Source organism: Leiobunum rupestre, chromosome 4 (assembly GCF_980474605.1).
Source record: "Leiobunum rupestre chromosome 4, qqLeiRupe1.1.hap1, whole genome shotgun sequence".
Lineage (NCBI taxonomy): Eukaryota > Metazoa > Arthropoda > Arachnida > Opiliones > Sclerosomatidae > Leiobunum > Leiobunum rupestre.
Genome location: NC_143387.1, coordinates 36,137,928 through 36,154,791, shown reverse-complemented (window position 1 = coordinate 36,154,791; position 16,864 = coordinate 36,137,928). Strand labels below are relative to the sequence as shown.

General features: G+C 38.4%; 1 protein-coding gene across 1 annotated transcript in view; it reads left to right on the top strand.

The window, feature by feature from the left end:
• Positions 1–13,600: 13,600 nt before the first annotated feature.
• rdgC (retinal degeneration C) overlaps positions 13,601–16,864 on the top strand; it is a 47,193-nt gene continuing 43,929 nt past the window's right edge. The window contains exon 1 of the mRNA XM_090171913.1: positions 13,601–14,020. Within this exon, the coding sequence (XP_090028039.1) occupies positions 13,939–14,020 (82 nt within the window). The 5' untranslated portion in view covers positions 13,601–13,938. The remainder of the gene's footprint in view (positions 14,021–16,864) is intronic.

The following is a 16,864-nucleotide window of genomic DNA, read 5'->3' as shown; positions in this document are numbered from 1 at the left end:
TTGGCTGTACAAAAATTGAAAATGATTAAATAACGATTAAATTTTTAATCATGATTATTAGGACACCCTGTAACCAAGTGATCTGCCCCTTGGAGAAAACTCGGAAACGACTCCTTCCGGGTTGAGTTTGTAAGTTATCTCCCTGCTGGTTGGAGGGTTTTTTCCAGAGCTCTTCGGTTTCCTCTTTCTATAAAAACTTGCTTAGGTTAACGGTAATAGTAAGTAAATAGTAAGTAATAGCTTCACTAGTTGACTTAGACCAAGGACCGTAGATACAGGGACGAGAAAGTGTATTGGCGGCCTCTGTTGGAATATATCACCTAAAACGACCTAAACGCGAGGAGAGTTAGTTGTAAACAAAAAAAATGGCGGTCACCTAATTTTAGCGGTTCTTGACGAGGCTTAAGTGTTCAAAACAAATGGGCATTTTTTTATCGTAGTTTTATTTTTAATTTAACATCAAAATGGTAAAACCTAACTACAATAATACTGTCCATGGTGAACCACGTCTTAACAATGGCCGCGGTTTGTTTACATCTAACTTCCCGTGGATATGAAGACGTTTAAAATTCCTGCTTTCTCGTCCCTGTATCTACTGTCCTTGCTTAGACCTGTGTGGTTCCTTGGGTATTATCTTAGCTTATTATTATTATTATATATATAATATATCTGGAATGAGATAATCTTACATACGAATTTCCTTCCAAATTGCGAAAGCATACATCGAAAGGCTTTGGTTAATCATGGTTTAGTCTCGAAAAGGAATCTTCTGGAATCTTAATAAGACCCAAATCTTTCTAAGAAGATTCGTGATTTTGGGTCGAATAATAATAATAATAATAATAATAGAATAATCTCGAAACTCATTTTCGAGACTATTCCATAATTAACTAAAGTATTTCGAGGATATTCAGATTCGAGACAAATCACTTTCAAGCTTAGTCAATTAGTTGTCAAATTTCGGAGGTATTCATATTCGATAACATTCATTTTGCGTGGTGGGATTTCACGACAAATCAAGTCCTTTTCCCTAAAAGTGACAATTCGAATCGATTCGAACTTAATTAAAATCTAATGAAGTACCGGGTGTTTAACGCTTCAATTATTAGAGTATCATCTCCGAGTTGTTAAATTCCAGGGCGATTGAGAACTTCGCCGAGGGCGTAGGCGTACGAATCCGTGGCGTTATACGCAATCCAGGAAAGGTCAAAGAAAGGTTAAACAAGGCTGAAATGAAAAATGAGTATACGTTATACCGTTACTCGATAGCGAGATCCTATTTACGCGTAATAGATATAAATTGAAGGCATTACGCGGCCAAATCTCGTTAAAATGACCTCGTTGGCCGACTAGAAACTTCTCGCGAGAGAATGAGCAACACCAGCGATGTGTTTTCGGAACTAGGGCTCTGAGAAATGACTCAAACTTTGGGACGCGGAATTACGCAACCGTAGTTGGGATTCGTAACACGTTTCGGTCTCTTCCACATCTTTTCAAAATTCAATGCCATTCCAGTTCGTAAATCATAATCCGCTTACTTCATCATTTCTCCGGATGGATTTGAAAGCTACAACGTAAGTTTCCCGGTACGTGTACATTAATAGCTCAATCAACCGAGTTTTATAAAATTCTCAACACGACATTAAGCCACGATCGAATGAGGACAATTCAGTTAGTAGTCTATTTTGACGAACGAATAAGAATTTAGATATCCAAATAGCAGGTTTCTTTCGCCTGTTCTAGGACTAAAAGTGTACTCTTTTTACTCCTTCTGAAAAGGAGGTGTAAAGAGAGTAAATCGGATTTTGTCCTCTTCTAGCAAGAATGTATCTGCTAAAAATGCCACCGGCAGCCATTTGGGAAAAACGTTGTTATTAAAGGCCTATTATTTCTTCTGCCTGTTTTCCTTTAAGTTTACTTCCCGCCGCGCAAATATCCTGGTGGTAGACCAACGTGTTCTGCGGTTGGCCTACCACCAGGATTTTTGCGCGGCTGGAAGAAAACTTAAAGGAATACAGGCCGAAGAAATACTAGGCCTTTAAGATTCGAGCTATTCGGAGGAAAATTACGTCATAGCATTACTCTTATTACCCAACTCTGAAATACCAGAACTAGCGAAAAGAAACCACTTTATGTTCAGATTGAATTAAAACTTAAAAACAGTGTATTCTATTGCAAAACAGTCCGAAAACAATAGTTTTCATGATCATAAGAAGCAACGAAACGAGAATTTAGTTATAACACTTTCACGTAGCTCCTCCCCTTCCGTACCTCTTGATAGCGGAACATACCAATCATATTCAGTCATTTCCAAGCCCTATTTACAGAAACTAGAAGGGTAAATAACTGAAATTCAAATGAAACGGTGTCCCTTTAATCTATCTAAATTGGGTGTGGCGCGCCTGCGAAGTTTCATTTTTGCTTTCAAGATGGATACGTCTCAGGTATGAGATATTACATATTTTTTATTAATTCTGAATAGTGTTACAAGTTACGCGATAAAATTAATTGTCCCTATTAAAATCACGAAGGCAGCTGAAAAGACTAATTATTACCAATTGTCACGATAAGTATACGGAGCCAAGAATTTAAACCTTTATCATCTAAGAAAGAATGTGGTGGCCGTGATGATTCCCATAGAAATAGGCGTGTCTTAGATCTGCTATTAAAAGCTCGTAACGGCTCGATGGCTCAATATGTCGTTGTCAGTGGGTGAGTTCGACCTCATGTTTTTGGTACTACCAAGGCTTAGCGCCAAATTTTATTTGGTAAATTATAATAAACATGTTTTCGATTGAACGAAATAAAGGTAAAAGGTTTTCTTTGGCGCCATCATTGGCTTTAGGTGTAAATGTTTTCGCAGTGAGCGTCTTTAATTTGTTTCTGAAGCCCGTCGGAAACTGAAAAAACCTTTCTTTAAGTTGATGCTGTCGTTGGCTAATCATTTTTAATCTGAATTAGTTTTTCTCGTCATCGCATATAGAAGCTGACGCTGATGTTGGCTGACGTTTTTGGGTATCGCGCACCACGCATTCGCTACTACCGGAAACAGGAACAGCGTAGGTTGCGCGCGCATTCGTTGGTTTTGATTGCCGTGACTAAAATTTGGGTTTCCTATTACTCGGAAGTTTATTTTAAATAATCATAATTAATAATTATTAACTTATTATTGGGATATTTGGAGAAACTAAATATACTTTTTCAAAATAAAAAAATTATAATAGATAAAAATACTTAAATAATTTGTTTAAAAATAATTTATATTTAATTACCCTAACAATATTGTGCCATTCTTTTCTGGTTGATTAGATATAACAAAGTAAATAAATTTTAGCGTGCTTCCTCGCGTGGTGCAATATTTGCGATTGGAAAAACCATTAATTTCCCGCCATAATCTTATTGGATAGAAAGTTATGGTATGTCGTGACATCAGAGCTCTAAGCCGAGAGTATCGCCAAAATGGTAAACGAAGTTGAAGTCGGTACGAAAATGACGTTCCTCGGAACCGCAGGTCGCCTGCACCAGCTCCATTTTTCGTTACGACAATATATTGTCATAGGTACAAGGCAACAGTTGCTGAAACGAAAAACAGTTCAGTAAGCGACGGGCTTGAGCCTTCGGCTTCTTAGCGACGGCGGCTAACCAATGATTTGTATTACGTGACGTCTGATACGCGAAGTATAGTTTGAGTCCCGCCCGTTCCTGCCCGCGAATTCGCAACACGGTGACTACAAAGGCTTAGACACTCCAAGTGTATACTTACGCAATTTCCTGACGGGACCAATCTAATATTTACAATTTTTTCTGGGAAGGGAAGCAACGTACGCGAAGGTTTGCATCCCAGGGAAAAGGTTGCAATCGATAAAGTCGATAAATTTGTAAAACCGCCTCGGGAGGCAGGCAGGCATGCGAGCGGAAGGAGGAGATCGTTAGGCCGTAGAACAAACGGACTGGGAGTACACTCGAACGTTTGGAAAATGACATTAACCTCAGGGCGAGTTCCTCAACTTGGAATAAAAGTTCCAAAAGAGCGAAAAAAGATGCCAATGTTTGTCCATAAGTTCGTAGACACGTACAACACTTTCGTTGAAAATAAACAAAGTACAGACCGTATTCGCAGTTTATTTTTCCGGGCAGGTTTTCGCATTATCCAAATCAAACAAATTACTCCTTGACAAGGCGACAGTTTCCCCTCACGATTCGTGTCCTAAGAAGTAGTTCGGTCCTTTAGGTCATGCCATCAGTTGGATACTATTCCATCGAATTCCTTTTATCGCTTTCATGTTGATGTAAAGTAACACCGGAAGTTATCTCTTACGAGAGACGTAACTATCTAGCCCATTAAATTAAAACGTGTGCCTTTGCAGACTCGACACCTCGCTCGAGGAACTTTTCAATAGCCACGTTCACACTAGAGCCTAAAACCCAGTTTAGGTCGGTTTGAATGCCAGTTTTGACCGCCTACGATAATTCTTGGTTCACACGTGCGAAATCGCTTCACCCCGGTTCGCTTATAGCCAAGGCTTAACGCCATATCAAATTATGACTAGAATTTTGAAAATACTAAAATGTATCCCAAAACAATTAGTTAATCATGTTTACTATACATACAGTAATATTATTGGACATTATTTAGAATTTATTCCCATTATTTTGGAAAATACGAGCAATTTGACTTCCCCGCCTTGTCGTTTTGAAAGCGATTCTAAGCGAACTGACTTGGACGAGTTGCTTCCCGAACCAACACGAAGCGATTTCTCACGTTGGTTTTAAAAAACAGTTATCTAAACGAAGCGAATTTAGGGGTATGTGTGAACGTAGCTAATGATTGCGAATTTCCCGCGAATTGACCGCTCGTAGTGATCTGCATAACGATGTAACATTTAAAAATAACGCTACGTAGAGATAATAACTTACAATAGGGGGAAGTTGAACCTGTTACGTAACAACTTGAAAAGTCCGAGCGTAGTGTCCGGCGCCGAGCAAAAAAACAAAAACAAGGGGAATAAAATCGTCAATAAGGCGATAATATATAGAAGAGGTGTCACGTGTGGCACCCGATGTTCAGGCTGTTCTTTTCAATTGGATCTTTTGCATATTTTCTCATTAATATAATTGCACTCAATATTTTAATAACAATGTTAATTTGAAAATGAAGCTAACAACGAGTAATTTTCTATAAACGTCGTTGACATAAAAAAAATTCGACCTGATATCTGATTATGAAGGCACGCGTACACGCAAAGTTGGCCTATTGGTATCTAATTGAAAATCTATGTATCCCGATTTGGTTCACCACGGTTCAACTTTCAACCCCTTTGTTCAGTGTTTTTTATTCGGGATTGTAACGTGTGGGACAATTCAGTCCGCTCGTCCACCTGATTAATCAGGGCGAAATATGTGTAACGGCCACGCCAACAGGGTGATACGTGGGGACATCAGATTATAGTATTTATATACCCCCAGCTCCGCTAGGCACTACTGGGGGTACCACAAGTTATACAAACTAATTTGTATCATTTCACGCATGTTCATCATCACGCATCCCGCAATTTCTTTTATTATAAAAAGTAAAACCACAGCACAAGAAACATGTATAAAAACCCTGTAAAAAGGGGTAAAGGAATAAAACCTCTAAAACGGCGTGTAAAAATAAAATCAATAAAAATAACTAGCATCAACCTGGATAAATGTCCCCGAAGTTGCTAATTATGAAACGCATAACATTCTCGAAAACAACCATCTTTTCTGTGAGCTTCATATCTCCGAGGTTGCCCCTAGGGACCAGATGGAGAGTAAGAGGACAATTAAGTAGTATTCGAGGAGTTAATCTGGTCACGGCGGTTCGAAATTATGTCCTTCAAGTCATCTAAATGTATCGGTTCCGTCTCGTAAACCTGGCCCTTAATGGGTCAGATTGTGCAATAACTGGTGGCTTTACCGGGGAGTCGGGCTCTTGTAACCCATTAAAGGCGGTGGCGCACTGGGAGATGTTAACTCTGATCTGCACCTCCGACTTCGGTCAGGTATGGGCTGGAAACTGAGTTTCGGCTCAGGCTAACGGAGAGGGCCCAGGCAAACTGGCCACCTCGGAGGATTGGGTAGCCTGCTGTGGGGCGGCGGGTCTCCGTATGAGGTGCAGCGGTCCTATTTCCCGGCCTTTTGCACATCGGGATATTCGGTGCCAGCTGTGCCGGGTTATGTGGACCGCTGTGTGCCCGTCGTTCCCCTTTAGGAGCTCTTTCTGAAGGGTATGGCTCTCTACCTACGTAGGTAGGGTGTCGGCTGGAGCTGCTATCATCCACTCTCTATCTCACAGCTGTGCGCGAAGTGGGAACTGGTCGCCCCATTCCTGCGCCTTTTGTCGGGATGAGTGGCTTGCGTCGAGGGTGAGACCATCATTAGTAGGGTCAATTTGTCACCTGTCCGGGCTTGTGGACGCTGGCGTAGGGCATTATGATGAGACCACCGGTGTAGTAGGCTTTTGATTCGCTAGGAGCACCGGTATATAAATTTTAGACCCAATTTCTCGTAAACCTTGATAAGGAGTCCTTGGCGGCCACGGAATTGGTACGCCTCTACCGATCCAGCGGTTAGGATATTGGTGGTTGAGCCATTCACGAACATTGACTACCTAATGTGGTGCAGCTCCATCTTGCTGAAACGACATGTCTCTAACCACTGCCAATGGTAATTCTTCTATCGTGTCACTAAAGGCGCCACGCAGAAAGTCCAGGTAAATTTCACAGTGATGAAGAAGAAAGATCCAATTATTATGTTTCCGATAATTCCAACGCAAACATTTTTCTTCCATTTAATTTGAAGGTAATGATGTCTTATCCAATGGGGATTAGCTGGGACCAGTAAAAAGGACCTAGCTTGATAGAGGTGGATGTGGTATGGAAGGTAGCGGTGCCGATGTAAAATAGTAAGAATGGTCGAATGGCTTACTCCCAATTCTTCAGCAACCGTGCTAGTGCGAGGATTGGCGCGAAAACGTGCTAGAACATCCACTTCCCTGGCTTCATTCCCGACTAAACGATCAGTCCTACGTTCACGGGCTTTAGCAATAAATCTACCTCCAGGAAGTAGGTTGTCTCTTATGCCAGTAAACGTGCTTCGAACTGTATACCTAATTATGTCTGGGAACCGTTTGGTTACCACAACATTCCCCCAAAATAAAGATCATTAGTTTTTCTTGATTTAAATAGGCTGGCATTCGGTCACTACCCTTTAAATTCGCAATTAAGAAAATTTTCTATGTTGTAAAACGTTTTGAAGACTCCCCAATTTCCCTTAAAGCCTGTCGTGGCGGCGTCGGACTCTAGCGGGGTGACGTCAGCTTTAGTGCTCGGCATTCGATTAATTTTTATCCATGAACAAAATAACCTCGGCGATATTTAAATAATATTTATTTAAATAACCAATAGTTGAATAAAAATTGTAAAATGTTTAAATAATCGAAATTGAATAAGCCTATTATTTAAATAAAACAAACAATTATTTAAATAAATACCACTTTTATTCAAATAAATGCTTGGTTGCGTAAAAAACATAATTAAATAAGTTAAAACGATATTCGTTTTACCAACTTTTTTTTAAATAAATCGGAAAATTTGTGGATAATGAATAAACAATTCCGAGCACTAGTCAGTTTAAGTCATTGTTTATGAAAGCTACCACAGTTACGGATATAATAATCCCGGAGGAGGGGGGGGGGGATCACGTACACTGCAAAGAACAATAATTTTAGAAATCTCGAAATCAATTTGAAATCCCCGAAATCTGGACGAAAATCAGGTCCAAAATCAAATCTTGAAATTAGACTATTAAACTAGATAACTAGTTTTCAAAACCAGAGTAAGAAATCGCTTCGTGTTGGTTTGGGCATGGGCCAAATAATAATGATAAATCCAGGACATGACTCTATGCGAAAAACCCGTTCGACAGCGCTAACACCCGATCACTATTGCCCCCTATTGGGAAAAACGCGCGATCGCGGACCTACGTCATTTTGGGGGCAAATTTTTTAGGGACAGTTTTCAAAAATAATACACGTGGTCGTCGTAGTAAATATCCTGGAATATTTATTCACAGTTATCATATATAGTGTTTTTATTAAAGTAAGTACTTATTTTTATACGTACTAAGTTCATAATTAGTATAATATATATAATTATTTAATATTAAACATATACTTTCCTAGAACCGTTAAAATTTTTCAAAAAATGAGGGGCCAAATATGGCAAGATTTTCGAATTACAACCGCCACTTATTTCCGAATTCCGACTCAGTCATCACTAGATGGCGTTCGGGAAACCGGAAACTTGCTTGATTTTGCCCCCAATTTTTTTTTATTTTTCCTCCTTTTCCCCCCTACTAAAATGGCCGCCTGTGTCTTTTAGTGGACGGCCGATTTAGTACGCGTGAAGGTACCAGAGTCATGTCCTGGATTTATTATTATTTGGCCCATGGTTTGGGAATCAACTCGTCAAAGTCGGTTCGCTTAGAATCATTTTCAAAACGACAAGGCGGGGAAGTCAAATTGCTCGTATTTTCAAAAATAATGGGAATAAAAAATAAATAATGTCAAATAATATTACTGTATGTATAGTAAACAAGATTAACTAATTGTTTTGGGATATATTTTAGTATTTTCAAAATTCTAGTCATAATTTGAAATGGCGTTAAGCCTTGGCTATAAGCGAACCGGGGTGAAGCGATTTCGCACGTGTGAACCAGGAGTTATCGTCGGCGGTAAAAACTAGCATTCAAACCGACCTAAACTGGGTTTTAAAAACTACGAGAGCTAACTCGATACGTAGATTTGAGACCCAATTGTAAGGTTCGCTCACTTGGCCGAATTTTGACCCTCTAATAGTTTTAGAAAGTTATTATATGAATTCTAATGCCGGAGTATTTTTGGTTCCGAAATGTATTTGTACAAAGTCAGTGCGAGTTTGCCAAAGTAAATGTTACAAGTGAACGACATAAGCAGTAGAGGGAGAAGGACACTTCTCGAGTAAGAATTATACTATATTCTTTTGGTTACACATAAGCCGCGTTCACACTATAGCTCGAAACTGGAATTCAAACCGAATTTTACAGGGTTTTAATATTTAGTGTGAATGTGGCTATAAAGTTAAAAGCATAAACTTTGATTGTTTTATTTCCTGTATATGCAAATTATGTTTGCCGATTTATTTCAAAAGTTGTTTGATAGGTAAATACTGTATTTTATAACCGTTCGAACCAGGCTTGGAAATAAGGTTTATTTCTAAACTGGTCTATTTGGCCAGTGACTCCCAACTCTTGAATTATTTAAGTGGTCACGTAGACCAGTTGGTTAATAATACGGTAGATAATTTTGAATTAATAAACTGGACACTGGACCAGTGAACCCCTAGCTTTTGAATAAAAAATCTGGTCCGAGCAATTAATAAACTGGTCTTTGACCCAGTGACCACCGCTTATTTCCAAGCCTGGTTCGAACTAGCTACCGCTTGTTCGTACGTTTGAATGTACTTTTGCTAAAAATAATTTTGTTTAATTGTCTTATAACAGAAGTAAATGAACCGAAGTTATCAGACTGCTATACTCCCCGTGTTGGAGGCGTTTTCCTTATGAAGTACCATTTTGACCTCGAATTTAAAATTTTGCGCGCTCCTAGTTCGAAAAAAAAAGTTTTTGTTTTTATGAAACCATTTTTTATAAATAGCTATACCCATAATTCCCAAGTGCAATTTATCGCGTCAAAAGACGGGAATGGAAATTAGCTTTTATTCGACCGAATTTTCTCATAATTTTAATAAGGAAAACGCCCTCCGATTCTGAGCGCTATTTCGATAACTTCTTCGCTTAAGCGTTGCTTTGGTTATTTAAATATTAAAATGAGATTAATTTAATAACGCCAGTTTTAATTTATTTATATAGAACCGTGAACTGTTTATTTAAAGTTATTATAAAAATATGCGAAACTCGTTTAAAATTTCCGCCGTACCTTTTATGAATACTTCCTTAAAATTGGTCTTTATAAAATATTAAGAAGAATATTTGAGCACCGTTGGAGATTTAAACGACCCTTAACCTTTAACATTTAAATATTAAAAAGGGACCCGCGCCAAAACACATCATTAATAGATGCTGAAACGGAACAGAGTTCAACAAATAAGGGTCGCGGAAAAGGTCTCGAAGGTATAGTTTTCGTTAGGCAAATATCTTTTTTTTTTATTTGAGAAAGCGGAAGTTTGTAAAAACGTCTGAATTTATATTCGTTGGGAGTATTTTGTTAAAATTCAAAGGGATATTTTATAAAGCTGGCAAACAAAGTTACGAAATTTGCATTGCCCCACGCGGACTTAGTTCGCCGAGATCCCCAGAGAGAGATAGATCTCGCTCTACTGGCCCCGACACTTACGACATCAACAGGGTAGTAGGAGCCCAGAGCGCCACGAATTTGCAAATTAGTTTAACAATCACTTTGACTTTCACACTTAACGGCTGAATGGTATACTGTGGTCTACCAAAATTAACTTTCTACTAGCAGGCATACACCCAGTTGATGGAACGTTTACACCAAAAATTTATTTATTTAAACCAAGAATACTTTTATTTCTACTTGGGGAAAAGGACTATGTTGAAACATTCCGCTTCATCGTGGCCTAATTTACGAGCAGCACGTCACTGGCATGTGGTGGAATCGCGTCAGAAGGCGTAAAATATAGACAACCAATGAAATATCGGGTTAATTTGATTTATTAAGTGGAAGGGAGGAGTTTACTCTTCGAGCATGAGAAGATTGGCAGAAATGTTCCAAATCGCCTCAACGTACACATTCTCACTAAATATAAATAAATAGATTATTGTTTAGGGATAATGACCATGTGGAGACAATTTTGAACGTTTCTGCCAACCCAACTCACGACCTGCCAATATGATTCTCCCTTTAAAAGATAGTCAAATGAGCCTGGTCTCTCATTGCTTCCATAACACTTACATTTTCCGACGCGACTGAAAATGCGCATAAAATGACTGCAATTTTTTCACGATTGTAACTGAAACTGCGCAGATCATAAAATGACTGAAAGGTTTGCACAATTGTAACTGAAACTGCGCAGATCATAAAATGACTGAAAGGTTTGCACGATTGTAACTGAAACTGCGCAGATCATAAAATGACTGCAAGGTTTGCACGATTGTAACTGAAACTGCGCAGATCATAAAATGACTGCAAGGTTTGCACGATTGTAACTGAAACTGCGCAGATCATAAAATGACTGCAAGGTTTGCACGATTGTAACTGAAACTGCGCAGATCGTAAAATTACTTCAATGTTTGCACGATTGTAACTGAAACTGCGCAGATCGTAAAATTACTTCAATATTTGCCCGATTGTAACTGAAACTGCTCAGATCATAAAATGACTGCAAGGTTTGCACGATTGTAACTGAAACTGTGCAGATAATAAAATTACTTCAATGTTTGCACGATTGTAACTGAAACTGCTCAGATCATGAAATGACTGCAAGGTTTGCACGATTGTAAATGAAACTGCGCAGATCATAAAATGACTGAAAGGTTTGCACGATTGTAACTGAAACTGAGCAGATCATAAAATGACTGCAAGGTTTGCACGATTGTAACTGAAACTGCGCAAATCATAAAATGACTGCAAGCTTTTCACGATTGTAACTAACGCAGCGCAGACTTAATATGACTGCCAGTTTTAACGGATTTTACCAACATGTTTTTTAAAAAACAAAATACATACAACGTAATTTGTTATGGAATTTAATGAAATCTATAATTAAATGAACTTAACTTTTAACTGACAAATTTCACGCCTGACACGATTTCGTAAATTTGAGTCTGAATAGTTTCCTTATAAAAATGATTTGGGCAAGGTAACCTATAACCTGCATTTTGTGCGAACAGTGGTGCCGGTTTTGGACAAATTACCATCAAGACTATTGCAAACACTTTATAGACGGACGTACGACCAAGGAGCCTATCAAACCGTTGATAGTACTACTCACCAAAACTGCATTTGGTGAAAGTTATCTGTCTTTAGCCAGAATCCCTACATGATTCTGATGAGCCAAAACTTGTCGTTATTACTGAACATGTAATATTTCAAAAAAATCTCGTCTTTAAGAGATAATTTCGTGTAGTGCTTAAATTTGGGCTATTCAAATTTATTCGGTTTACTGATACAAATTACGCGAAAAAGTAGAAAAGTCCATAATAAAAAAGGGAGGAAAAAAGCTAAACTTCAAAAAAATTCATGTAATTAATGATAAAATTTACGAAATACTCAGACCAATAGGTCTTCGAGAATAAAATCTAAAAACGCGAATCTTGAACCAAATAGATCTTCGAGTCAAAAATTAATTAAAATGGAATTAAAATAGCCAGAATTTCCAGCGGTAGGCCGGTTCCGCCCTATTTGGAGCTCATAAGTACAGCGCGGGGAATCTGGCTGGCGACTAGCTATACCAAAAGATAAGCTAAGCCTTAACATTAAAAATTTCAAAACGCGTTGCTATTGACCGAATTCAAAATGACGTTTTTGCGCGTGACAGTACATTTACATTGTGACGTATAGCAGGCTTATTTATCTGCTTTTATAGCCTAACATGGCGTCCAAATTAATTTTAAGAACCCCCAATTGGTCCGAGTATTTAGTAAGTTTTATCATTACTTTAAATTTGTGAGGGTTTAGCTTTTTTGCCCCCTTTTTACTATGGACCTTTCTACTATTTCGCGTAATTTAAATTTATAGTCCATAGGTGGTTTTTATTAACTTTAACTTACTGATACCTACGAGCAACAAACACAGCACCCCACACAAGGAGAACGCAACCCGTCAAAAGTCGGGCATTTTCTTGCGTACAGTTTTCATTGGTTAGACGCTTTAGCGTCTGCTGCCGTCGGAAGAGGAAAATTCGGAAATTGTCTTTCCCCCGCCCGTAAAACGTTCAGCGTAAAGGCTAGTCCAATTAAATTTCTACACAACACCGCGTTAGCGTGTTTAAAGGCTAACTGCGTTCTCCTTGTGTTTGTTGCTCCTAGCTGATACAAAGTTGTATATGTATATGTTGAGAATCGGGCAAATTGGTCCAAAATTCTGTTAATCAACAATCTACGTAGTTTATAAGTGGAAATTAATTTTAGGAGAGTAAACGCAAAAATTATAGTTTGTCCCCTCAACTATAGAAATCTAAAATCTACCAATATACGCCAAGATGCTTAAACTATTTTACCTCAAGTTCAACATATTTATACCAATAACACGCGGGCCCACTAGAAGATGAAAAGTTTGTCCAGAAGGTAGGATACGGAATGGAAGCGCGTTAAAAATTCACCAGAGAGACCTTTCGAAATACGCAACGTCGTCGGATATTTCTCGAACTTTTTCCTCGCTCGTATAAACGAAGCGAACGCGGATAAGCGTATGAATTTTTAATACGAACGGGGACAGGTGAGCGGCGGGTTTGGTTGCCGTTGTAGCTAGGCCTTTAGTCACGTGACGAAGAAGAGGCGAGTTTGCAGCCCGGCGCGAACACGTGCGAATGGGATCGTATCAGTCTGCGCAGTGGCGGCGTCGCGAGAAGCGCCTCCCGCGGATAGTGGCTTCAGTTTGGCGCCGTAATTTGGCGCGAGCGGACGCCGACGACAACGCTTTCCGGAAGTAACGCGACGTGGGATCAAATAAAACGGAGAGATAGAGATATTACTTATTATATTCGAAGCCGGCGAAATAGTTAGTTCCTCCTTATCGAAGAGGTCTCGATAATTGTCGAGTGTGTGTCGCCTTTCCACAGCTATTCGATCGCGATGGGCTAGAATGTGATTTAGCAAATTAAAAAGTTAGATTAGGAAATATAGTTCGGAAAGGGGGTTTTTGTCAGACGGGACACGCGGGCCAATTCGGGTGACATGGGTTGCGCCACCTCTACCAAGAACAGCGTCGACAGCAAGGCGGTGGCCAAGAAGTTCGAAATGGGTGCGGCGGAGAGATGTAAGTCGTTATTTCAGTTGTCATCCGCGTCCTCTATATCCTCGATATTTAAAGCAGATTTCAAAACAAAATTATTAATATTTTCTTTCACCGACCGTTATAGAAAACATTTATTTCCAAAGTTATTTAGGCGTACTATATTCAATATTTTGCGATAACGACTTTAAAATACTTTATTAATCCTTTATTTATTGTTGTATTCTTTAATTTCGTTACTTTCAAAGGATTTTTTATTTAGTGTTAGAGGTGCTATAAATACTCCCCTTTGGCCGATTTTGAAAAGAATCGAGTTATCGTTAAAAAGTTTTACATTTCGGAAAATATTCCATTTTAGGTGATTTTTGGAAAGGTTTAGGTAGGGATTCCGTTATAATCTTCCTTTTGGAATTTTATGAATAACATGACCTTTTCAAAGTGTTAGCGAAAAACATTTCCTACGGAGCTTTATAAACATGTTTTCTTTAAGAAGTTTTTGCAATATCCTTTTTTTGGTGATTATAGTAAGAGTTTAGCTCTCCCGAGTGATTTCAAAAAGGTTCGCCGATGATTCCGAGAAAAAAAAGGTTTTTTCTTCCCGAGGCACTTTATATATCAATATTAATATTACGAGATAAACCTTGTAATTAAACTAAGATCAATTGAACTAGGTTAAGCTAGGAATAAATAAAATATTTTTCGACGTAAAATAGTCTGTTTTCACCCATTTCGAAAGAAACCGTATTTTGTGAATTTCTTGAAAATTGATTCTTGGATATTTTATTTTTTTAAAGAATTGGTTGTATTTGAGAGGTAAACGAAACCCCGTAGAAGTTTAAATGGCAAATTCGGAATGCTTCGACAGCGTAGATTGCGAAACCTTCCACGTTGCACAGGGAAAACCTATACATTCCCGTTCCAAATTTCGAATGCTTAAGACCATTGCTGGCCTTAGCTGAATTATCAAATATATCTCTATCCATTATATATTTCTGTATTTAGTTATTTTGTAAATAATAACTATGATTTTCTAAAGCATATTTCCTTAATAACGACAGAAGTAAATATATATATCTAGAGAAGTATCAATATACATCTCAAATGTGTGCTTGCACGAGCCTTCGTCAGTTCAAGAGCGTTTCGGCGGAACCGTACTTTGCGTTAGAGAACGGCATGGAAACGGCGTTTTAAAATTTACCACGGTAACCATGCGGGATAAGATTGATATCTTATTTTCCGTAAGGGAATTGGCGGGATAAGATTGATATCTTATTTTCCGTAGGTGAATGGGCAGGGATAAGATTGATATCTTATTTTCTGTTAGGGAATGGGTGGGGATAAAATTGATATCTTATTTTCTGTTAGGGAATTGGCGGGGATAAGATTGATATCTTATTTTCCGTAAGGGAATTAGCGGGGATAAGATTGATATCTTATTTTCCGTAAGGGAATTAGCGGGGATAAGATTGATATCTTATTTTCCGTAAGGGAATTAGCGGGGATAAGATTGATATCTTATTTTCCGTAAGGGAATTGGCGGGGATAAGATTGATATCTTATTTTCCGTAAGGGAATTAGCGGGGATAAGATTGATATCTTATTTTCCGTAAGGGAATGAGCCGGGATAAGATTGATATCTTATATTTTCCGTAAGGGAATTGGCGGGATAAGATTGATATCTTATTTTCCGTAAGGGAATTAGCGGGGATAAGATTGATATCTTATTTTCCGTAAGGGAATTAGCGGGGATAAGATTGATATCTTATTTTCCGTAAGGGAATTGGCGGGGATAAGATTGATATCTTATTTTCCGTAAGGGAATGAGCCGGGATAAGATTGATATCTTATATTTTCCGTAAGGTAATTGGCGGGATAAGATTGATATCTTATTTTCCGTAAGGGAATTAGCGGGGATAAGATTGATATCTTATTTTCCGTAAGGGAATTAGCGGGGATAAGATTGATATCTTATTTTCCGTAAGGGAATTAGCGGGGATAAGATTGATATCTTATTTTCCGTAAGGGAATTAGCGGGGATAAGATTGATATCTTATTTTCCGTAAAGGAATTGGCGGGATAAGATTGATATCTTATTTTCCGTATGGGAATTAGCGGGGATAAGATTGATATCTTATTTTCTGTAAGGGAATTGGCGGGGATAAGATTGATATCTTATTATCCGTAAGGGAATTAGCGGGGATAAGATTGATATCTTATTTTCCGTAAGGGAATTAGCGGGGATAAGATTGATATCTTATTTTCCGTAAGGGAATTGGCGGGGATAAGATTGATATCTTAATTTCCGTAAGGGAATTGGCGGGGATAAGATTGATATCTTATTTTCTGTAAGGGAATTGGCGGGGATAAGATTGATATCTTATTTTCCGTAAGGGAATTAGCGGGGATAAGATTGATATCTTATTTTCTGTAAGGGAATTGGCGGGGATAAGATTGATATCTTAATTTCCGTAAGGGAATTGGCGGGGATAAGATTGATATCTTAATTTCCGTAAGGGAATTGGCGGGGATAAGATTGATATCTTAATTTCCGTAAGGGAGTTAACGGGGATAAGATTGATATCTTATTTTCTGTAAGGGAATTGGCGGGGATAAGATTGATATCTTAATTTCCGTAAGGGAATTGGCGGGAATAAGATTGATATCTTATTTTCCGTAAAGGAATGGGTGGGAATAAGATTGATATCTTATTTTCTGTTAGGGAATGGGTGGGGATAAAATTGATATCTTATTTTCTGTTAGGGAATGGGTGGGGATAAGATTGATATCTTATTTTCCGTAAGGGAATGGGCGGGGATAAGATTGATATCTTATTTTCCATAAGGGAATGGGTGGGGATAAGATTGATAT